The following is a 9148-nucleotide window of genomic DNA, read 5'->3' as shown; positions in this document are numbered from 1 at the left end:
AGCAGACCCCGCGGGACCCACCAGGAGATGCAGGCACCGGCCCGGCAGAAAGGGCCACCGTTACCTTCCTGCCGCTTTGGAAAAAGGCCTCCAAGCAGTCCAGGGCTTCCACCTCCGCTTGAGGAACGTGAGGCCGAGAGCATGAGGCTCGGCGCACATCCACGTCAGTGTAGAAGCGCTAATTTAGCGAAGGCTGACGCCGAGAATTGGGATAGTTCTGAAACATCCCACCTGAGGGCAGCACAGCACCACCAAATAGTCAGTGCTGCTCCGAGCTGGAATTGTTTCTTCAGGAAGTGGGTCCCCGTGACGCATCTCACAAATATACTTTTACTGAGCAACACATACACCACATCTTTTGTCACATCAAAAGCATACCAACTATCACGGACTGTCATCCCACATATTTGTTGATAAGTCATTTTATTTCATCCTCACAAAATGAACACCACTGCACAAGCGAATTGCAAAGCACATTCATCATCCACAAAGTGTTCTCACTGCTCCATAGCCATGCAGATGTTAACCAAATAGACCTGCTCGTTAATATGGACTTGATGGTACAAACAGAGCTAGGTCTAGCAAATATTTTTAGCTTTTGTCAGGCTTCAGATCTAGTTGTCTTCAGCTTCTTCTCCTCGCCTCCAGGTACATTCAGCAGATTGAATTTGCAAGCCTCCATAGTTTCACCTTCTAAAACAACCTGAAAGCCTCATGAACAAGTAATTGATAGTATAGCCAAAAGCAACAAACTTCACATCTTTTTTCTTTCAAGCCACTTGTCTTCCTTACACTGCTCAGGAAGAAAACATGTACATATGCATTTTATGGCATCTCCTAACACTTTATCAGCTCCCAGTCCCGTGGTAAATGGGATGAACTTACATGACTCCAAAGATATCCCTCTGGATTTGAGCCAAGCATTGATTTATCCAGTATTCTTGAAGTCAAAGGAACTGTGTGAGGTTTTACATCTCAAGATGAAGGGGGTCCCATCTGGGTAGAAAGTGCCAGTGCACCCCTCAAACTATTCAAGCAGTGCTGGGTACCCAGTAACCAATACCTGGACATGCTCAAGAGGCGCTACAGAAGTTGTTGCTGGAAAGAGCACACACTAAATGGGAGAAGCCCTCAGATCAAGGGGACCAGCTTGCAGCAAATGCAACATTTTGTCTGCAATATGCAACAACTTCACAATTTTGTCTTGCCCTTTAATTCCAGAGCAGAGGCAACAGAAAAACAGCCCCCTTAACAAAAAAAAAAACAAAAAAAAAAACAGAGACAGGAGATGTCCTGGAAAAAGTGGCAGGGGCTTTCAGGCTCCCAGCAGCCTGTGTCATTCACAGTGAGCGCCCCCAGAGCAGGCAAACTGGACCCTGGTTACTCTGCACAAGTCAGTCACTTCCCCTGAAGCAAGTGGCAGCACCTTAATACTGCTGCCCATAATCATCTGACATGCCAGGAATAGCTTTTTTCTTTGAAATGCCTTTTCTGTCTAGCGAGAGTTGAATCAGTGCTTTGCACACACCTGCATTCATGTCATTTAAGCAAGCAGCGAGCCAGAAAGCTGGATGGCTGAGTAACTCTTTTAACTGTTGTTTTTTGTTGTGGACATTATTCCCGGTGCCATTTGTCATATATATTTGAAAGGTGGCAGCAAAATGCTAAAAAAGAAAAAGCTGCAGAAAATTGCTGGTGGCAAATGGCTAACCGAAGATAGCAGTTTGACTGAAAGTTTCAAACAAGTTTTGTCCTGTGGGAAGCAGTTCAAGTGCTATAAATTTCTGGGTGACATCTGGGCAATGCAAGAGTTGAGAGAAAGAGAAAAAAAAAAAAAGGAAATGGAAACTACAAAGGATATGTCCCAGTAAAAAAGTGCATAAAAACAGAACCAGACTTTCCATCTATCTTACCACACTATTTTTCAAAGTTTTCTTTTAAATGCTTTGCAGCCATCTGGCACTGAAGCCCAGTTAGTCGTCCACTACACTGTACAAAATCTGCAGCAACACTGGACTGATGTACTTGTAGAAGGCACCACCATGCTTATTGCATTCCCAGAAAACTCAGAGACTGAAGCCATCCCTGTACTGAACAGGAACAGAGAGAAACATCTCGCATGAGCTACCAGACTTGCTTAGTACTCATGACCATGACTTTGAACTTCAGCATTATGGTTAGTTTGAAACTAAATGGAATGTCCTTGGAGTCTTGCTTAGGTTTGTGTGTGTCCCTATGTTGTTCGCAGCAAGCGGATCAGATGCCTGCACTGTTTCACAAGCTATTCTGCTTGAATAAGAGGATGAAGGGACTTTTTTGGTGATGCTTCCTGCAGACGTCAATGTAAATGCATTCAGTGCATTTTGATGGGCGCGTAAACACAAGCTTGTTTGGAACCATGCACTCCAACAAGAAGAAAGAGACGAGCATTTCCCACTGCCCAGATTGCACTTGTTGTGTTCCCAGCAGCAAGAGGCAGAAACAGCAATGCTCACACAAAATGTGCAGCAGAGGGATTTGGACTGAAAGGACCTGAATTCCATGCAGAACATCTCTTAGTTCGCTTTGGTTGCTGAGTTGAAAGGTTATTTGTTTTCCAGGCCTTCATTCTCCAAATCTATGCTTATGAGTCAACACTGTGATTCCTGTTGTGAAACGGGAAAGCAAGCACACCTCAAAATAAACTGAAAATCACAGGGTGCTTTCACACTAAAAAATGATCAGAAAGGCTGTGTCACAGTCCAAAGTGAAAAAAGTTGCCAAGAATGCAAGCAGAATGCATACTGCAGATATGATGTATACTACAAACACAATGCCAACACTGTCTGCCCCAGTGGAGACTTCAGCAGCTCTGCTCCATGAAACAGCCTTCCACTTGCCTGGTTAGTTTTCCAGAATCAAACTCCTGGGCTAAGTTTCTTGGAGGAGATCATCTTCCATTGCAGTGCTGCACCATTATTCCACAGGGATCCCCAAGGTCCTTCTCATTGCGCCAAATACACCTAGGATCACCACCTCCACCTGGGCCTCTGTTTCATGAGCAGACCTTGTTTTTTTTCTCTTCTGTGTTCAAGCACACCTCACCAGGGAACATGATAGATCTGAAGGGAGAAATTTTCAAGGCAAAAATTAGGCACCACTTCGCAGTCTACTTATATAAGGCCCAGGAAACACCACATTCACAGTTTCAGCCTACCTTCATGCAGAAGACCACCTGTCAACAGATCCCTCATCACTAGCTGGGACTCTGGATCAACCCGCCCTCCATTTCCACTTGCAGAAGATGTGGGGCTATTGCTTAGCAGTCAAGCCCAGCTCAGCATTAAGGCCAGGCTGTTTGTTCGGTGAGACGGGCCGTTCAATGAGGCCGGCCATTCAGGCAGATGGGCTTTACTCAAACCAAAGCCAAGCTTTCAAATTTTATCTCATTTCCCTAACTTTCACCCAAGTCCCTGTTGATGTTCCATTGACTAGGTGTCCCTGGAGGTCAACAGGATTCACTAGCCAGTGGGACTTAGCTCAAAGCTACCTTACCATAGGGCACAGATGGCCTTCTCAGACCTCCACGACTTAAACTACTGGCATGAAACAACCAGCCTTTTATCCAAGGGGGAAAAAAGGCCATCGCCAAAAAAAGCATTGGGCCATTTACAGCCAGCAGGCAGCAAATCAGTTATGGCAACAAGTATAGCACAAAGTTAGTGAGGGGCTGGCACTTGCGAGCAAAGGAAGGATTTTTTTTTTACATTTTTGTGTTTTAATAAACCACTATGTTTATTTGTTAATTAATTCCTTTTTTTTTTTTAGGTACTTTCATGTCCTGTTTATCACAGCTGAATGTAAGTCCCAAGGTTTCTAATAGATTCTACCTTATAATACCACAGGGAGGCAGAAAATATCATCCTGTTGGTAGATACGAAACACCAGATAAACTGAGTGGCTTTCCCAAGGTCACAGAGAAAGTCTGAGACAGGAGCTCGGTCCAAGCATCCTAGACCCTATATTAATGGGCTTGCTTTCTTGCTTTCTTGCTTCCTTCCTTCCTATTGATGTACTTTTCCTCTAGAGAAAAGACAAACCCTAGCAGTCTGACTTTTTCTTTAAAATACCTTTGTTTTGCTTTTGATTTACATCCTTCACTTTGAATGCATCCTGCAGCAAATCAGTACAAGCTACCTTACAATAGGCAAGCAAAACTGTTCCCAGAACAGTACTATATTCCACCAAGGAAGCAACTAGAAAGCCTCCAGGTACTAGTCCAAGGCTGTACCACATCTGAGTCGCATCTGTTCCAAATTTGTGCCCACCATTTGCCTTGACAATGCTCATTTCGCTCTTCTCGCCTGCTGTATTATCAAGCAATTCATCCTTCAGAAAGGAACAGGGCTGTTTCTTGTGTAGTACCTAGAAATAAAGCCATTAAAACTCTCTCTCATGCTTCCCTGTGGCTCATACACACACCACAAGACCACGTTTCCACGGCCTCGCATCTGATGGCATAAAATGAGAGGACTGCGCAGCGTGTCACAAGGTTTCCAGTGCTACTGGGGAAAGTCATGTCTGCTTCCTGAAAAGCAAGGGCATTTTTGCAGAACCATAGTAGTGAATTGCTTAAATAGATACTGCAAAGGTCTTGAAAAATATTTGCTCAGCAAAGTCAGTGCTGGCCTCCAGGGATCTGGCAGGATGAATCCTGTGAAACCAGGCTGCTGCTGCATGCCACGCATGCCAAAACTGGCATGGAAGAAGCTTCTCTCCAGTGTCATCACATACACACTGCAGACACCTAACAACCTGTTCTTAAAATACACTCTGCACAAATATGGCAAAACGAAGAGCCAGTTTCTCTGTAGCATTTGCTGCAACTCATTTTTTTCCATGGGGTTTTTTTGGTCCCACAGATGCCAGCGGTGTAGGTGAAACTCCAAGGGATTCAGAAATCAAAGGCGTAACCAACATTTTACATCACATCTTAAAAATGCTCCATGCTGACCATGTCCAGAGATAACATGTGAACCCAGGGTTAGCCAAGGCAACAGAGCAATTCAGAAACAGCTCAGGATGCCCCAACTCATCTTCCAACTTTAAGTGAAGAATTCGCAAAATTGAATCCTTTGCTCTCTAGGTGGAGCAGTTTTCTTGCATATTTGAGACAGTCTTGCGGGTGTTCAGCTTTAAATGAAAATAAAGTAACTGCACAAATACTGGAATTTCCACCAGTCCAAATGTATTAAAACAGAGTCACTTAATCTTGTGAAAAACTTACTGGTTTTAATAAACTGTTAAAGAGTAGAAATGTTCAGAAATGTCAGACAGAAATGTCAGAAATATCAGATCAAAAGACTAAATATTTTGAAGCATTCATGTCAGGAAGGGGAAAACCTTATTTATCCTACCCCTCCAGCATGTTATTTTTTCCTCCAGGAGGAAATTTCATAGTATTTTTCTTTGCAATGACACTGAACTTACCTTTTTGTATGCCTAAAATAAAGCAGATATCAATCAAGTTTAAAAAAAAAAGCCATGTTTCCATTTCTTTTGAATTTTGGGGTTTTTCTAACTACATCTCACGAAAAAAAGAAAGAGTGAAGTCTTGCAGGCTGATTTTCTTGGGCTTTCGGCCTGTTTAGCATGAAATACTATGGCTGACAATAGGGGAGCAATAGTAACTCACTCCAGAGATCAGTCTTCAAATCACTTTTTACATCTGGTCACAAAGAAGAGCTTTTGCCTTTCCAGACTGCGTATTTTTGAATGAATGTGTGGTTTAAAGAGTTTATCAGCAACAACTAATTTCTACCGTGACACACAGCTCGGTGATTCCATTTTTTTGTGTTTCTTTATTTTCTTGAAGAAAAACTGTTTGGGAAGAATAGAACTATTTTTGGTAAATGAAAAGGCTCTGTGGCCTGGTCTGAGTACTGGGGCCCCATTGCGGAGCAGCAGGGCCTGTCTTCTCCTCTCTGTGAGCAGGGGTGTAAATACCAGGAGGTCTCCACTGCCACCCCATGACAAGTGGGGCAAGAGCTGGGAGAAAAGGCTGACAGTCTGAGCTGAGAGGAAGGACCAAGCCTGATAAATCCCTGGATGTGACTGGGGATTTGCTCTGAAATACATCCCAGCCTGATGCACGTGGCAACCCAAAGAGGATCTTATCTTGGTAGCTCACTCTCACTCCAGGGCAAGGGCTCAAGCACCTGGCAGAGCAAACACCAAGCCTGAATTTTTTCCACCTGCACACAAACCTTGGGGCAGAGGTGCTTCAAGGAGTCAGCACTGACGAATGCAAACACTGTGCTCCACTTCCTGCAGATACCTCTGTTTCTTTGGCCCTGCTCTCTTTTTTTTTTTTTTTTTTTTTTGCAGTTTGTGGTATGGTCCTGCCACATATAAAGAGAAGCCAGAGCAGCTCGTGGCTCATCCTTTCTCCAGGCATCAGAGGACATCAAAGAAGCAAGTGGCTCGATGCACTGGGCAAACCTGCTTGTCCTTTGCCCCATGGCCTCATACCAGCTGGCAGCTTTCCCCTTCGCTGCTCTCCTCCACCACCTCAGTGCTTCGGGGCACCTCTCTCCAACTGCCCGGTATGTGGTCATTGCCCCTGCAGCTGAGCTGAGCTCTCCCAGCCAGAGGTGCAGCAGGACGGATATCGAGTCCTGACTGACACGGGTACAGGCATTTGTAATGTCTCAGATGTGAGCTGTTCCTCATTCCCTCTCTATGGTGGGGCCAGTTTGGGGTCGTTAAGGCCAAAACAGCCTTGTCTGACACTCCTGTGTTATCAGAGAGGGGTTTAGCAGTGTATCAGGAGGGCACATGGGCAACAGAGCAAGGCAGAGAATGGGGACTGCTTCGGGCATGGCTAAGACAGGGAGCAGCGCCAGCAACACGGGTCCTGGTCCCCCCCATTGCCACTTGCAGCCACAACGGCCCCATGGGATGCTAAGGGACGAACTACAGGGGTACCAGGGAGGCTCTTGGACCCGGGTGAAGCCCCACCATCAATACCGGAGCAGGAGTTTCAAGTCTCTTTTCTCCTAACAGCCAGCCAAAAGGCATCCCTTCCCTTCCAGGTATGTCTCCCTGCTTGCTGGAGGATGCCTCCTTGCCAGCACAGCCATGGGCAGCTATGCCTTGCTGCTCTTCATCCCCACAGCCGGCTCCGTGCTCGTCCTACTCTCCGTCAGCCCAGCACGTGTCCACACCTGGGTCTTCAGCCTCCAGATGTCCTGGCAGACGCTCTGCCATCTGGGCCTGAGGAGCCAGGAGCTGGACCCACAAGACATCAGGTAACCCCTCCAGCTCTGCCTCCCTCCTGCTCCCCCTCAGAGAGCTTGGAGCCCTCCAGGGCATTTCAGGAGGGCAGAGAGCTCCTGAGCCAAGTGAGCTTGCTGTTCCCCAGCAGCTGGCCTCCCCTCACCACACCATCTGTGCACGCTGGGATGTGGGAAGCACGTCTTCCATGCACAACCTTGCTGCTGTGCCTCTAATGCTCCCTTCAAAAGACTCACAGCAGCTCCTGGGTACTTTCCTTGTAGGTCAGCTGTCATCCTCTCTGCCATCATGCTGCTGACCCAGAAAGTTACATCTCTGGCCCTGGATGTTCATGAAGGGACCGTGACACTCCAGCCCAGCCAGGGGCTTTTGCAGCGAGCACTGCCTCTCTGTAGCTACTTGCTTTTTTTCCCAGCCCTCCTAGGAGGTCCCCTGTGCTCCTTTAGGAGGTTTCAGGCCCAGATCGAGTTCTCGGGCACTTCCCACTGCCCGCTGGGGGCTGCTGGCCGGAGATGCCTCTGTGCACTGGCTCTGCAGGTGCTGCGCGCAGGACTGGAGGGTCAGTTGGCCACCATGCAGGGCTGCGCTGGTCTGAGTTGTGTGCATAGCATGTGGACACAAGCCTTGCTCTTCAAGCTGGCCTACTATTCACACTGGATGCTGGATGAGGCCCTCCTCGAGGCAGCAGGCTTCGGGCCGGAGGCAGGCCAGGGCGATCTTTCAGGCAGCGACCTGTGGATGCTGGAGACCACCAACCGCGTGGCTGTCTTTGCGCGGACCTGGAACAAGAGCACATCCCGCTGGCTGAGGAGACTCATCTTCCAGCGTTGCCCTGCCCAGCCACTCCTCGCCACCTTTGCCTTCTCTGCCTGGTGGCACGGCCTCCAGCCCGGGCAGGTGTTTGGTTTCCTATGCTGGGCCATCATGGTGGAGGCTGACTACCGCATCCATCCCTTCCTCCGTGCCCAGGCTGTCTCTCGTGGTGCAAAGCTCCTCTACTATGGGGCAACCTGGCTCTTCACCCAGCTCATCATCGCCTATATCCTGGTGGCCGTAGAGACCGAGAGCTTCTCCGAACTCCATCTGCTCTGGACTTCCTCCAACAGCATCCTTCCCCTCTCTTACAGCCTCGCATTGCTGCTGCTGCTCATCAAGAAACCGAAGCAGAACTGACCACATCCTCAGCTACCTTGTGCTGCAAGCTGGGGAAAGTCCCCACACACATGAGCACACAAGGGAAGAGGACTACCTGTCAAGCAGCCTCGTATAACAGCAGCTCATAGCTCCTGCAATATCCCCCCAGCTTCGAGGGATGCTCTGAAGCAGGGCAGGAGAGGTCGTGGGACTGCTCAGCAGAAGAGCTCCCAACAGCACTGACTACCCTGTATTTGTCTTGGGGCTTTAGGCCTCAGCCTCACCCCAGGTAAGCAAGCACGCAACACTCCCTCACAAAACTCATCTGTGCTATAAATGCACCAGTCAACAACTGCGTCCAGCTCCTGGGGACCTGACTTCCATGGGGATGGGAGGTGGGTGCAGCGAGCCATGGCCTGCCAGCTTTCTTGCATGCAAAGGCCACCAGGAGCCTGGGCACAGGGAAAGGGGCTGGCAGTCTGTCTGGGGGCAGCATGAGACAAGAAGCAGCTCCTTCCCCACTCAGTAGTACCAGCGAGATAGAAAGGTCTGTGATGTTCAGGCTGCAATTGCCCCTTGGCACCCTCTCTGCGGCATGTAGACCCCAAGCTATGGCCCCAATTAGAGCTCTCCTGCAATCCCCCAGGGTGGGCGATATGCCAGGTCCCCAGGGCACAGATTAGCTGTGCTGCTCTGCTTTACTGAGGACTAGGATGCTCTGTCCCCTCCACCATCCTTG

The 9148-nt window shown here is 48.2% G+C and overlaps 2 protein-coding genes across 3 annotated transcripts in view; one reads left to right on the top strand and one right to left on the bottom strand.

Moving 5' to 3' along the window:
- Nucleotides 1-406: 406 nt before the first annotated feature.
- The window catches only part of PRAG1 (PEAK1 related, kinase-activating pseudokinase 1), a 35306-nt gene continuing 26564 nt past the window's right edge, over nucleotides 407-9148 (bottom strand). Inside the window, exon 7 of one of the 2 annotated variants that reach the window (XR_010388790.1) lies at nucleotides 407-3101. The gene's annotated coding sequence lies outside the window, so the exon portion shown is untranslated. Of the gene's footprint in view, nucleotides 3102-5249; nucleotides 8055-9148 lie in introns of those variants that run through there. The other variant, XR_010388791.1, reaches the window with a different exon arrangement.
- MBOAT4 (membrane bound O-acyltransferase domain containing 4) lies at nucleotides 6466-8448 on the top strand. Its single transcript, XM_026110390.2, has 3 exons — nucleotides 6466-6584; nucleotides 7074-7289; nucleotides 7539-8448. Exons 1-3 carry the CDS (start codon nucleotides 6466-6468, stop codon nucleotides 8446-8448), a joined length of 1245 nt encoding a protein of 414 aa, XP_025966175.2.

The sequence above is a fragment of the Dromaius novaehollandiae genome, chromosome 4 (genome assembly GCF_036370855.1).
Source record: "Dromaius novaehollandiae isolate bDroNov1 chromosome 4, bDroNov1.hap1, whole genome shotgun sequence".
In the NCBI taxonomy this organism is placed as follows: Eukaryota; Metazoa; Chordata; class Aves; order Casuariiformes; family Dromaiidae; genus Dromaius; species Dromaius novaehollandiae.
This window is presented reverse-complemented; position numbering and strand designations above follow the sequence as displayed.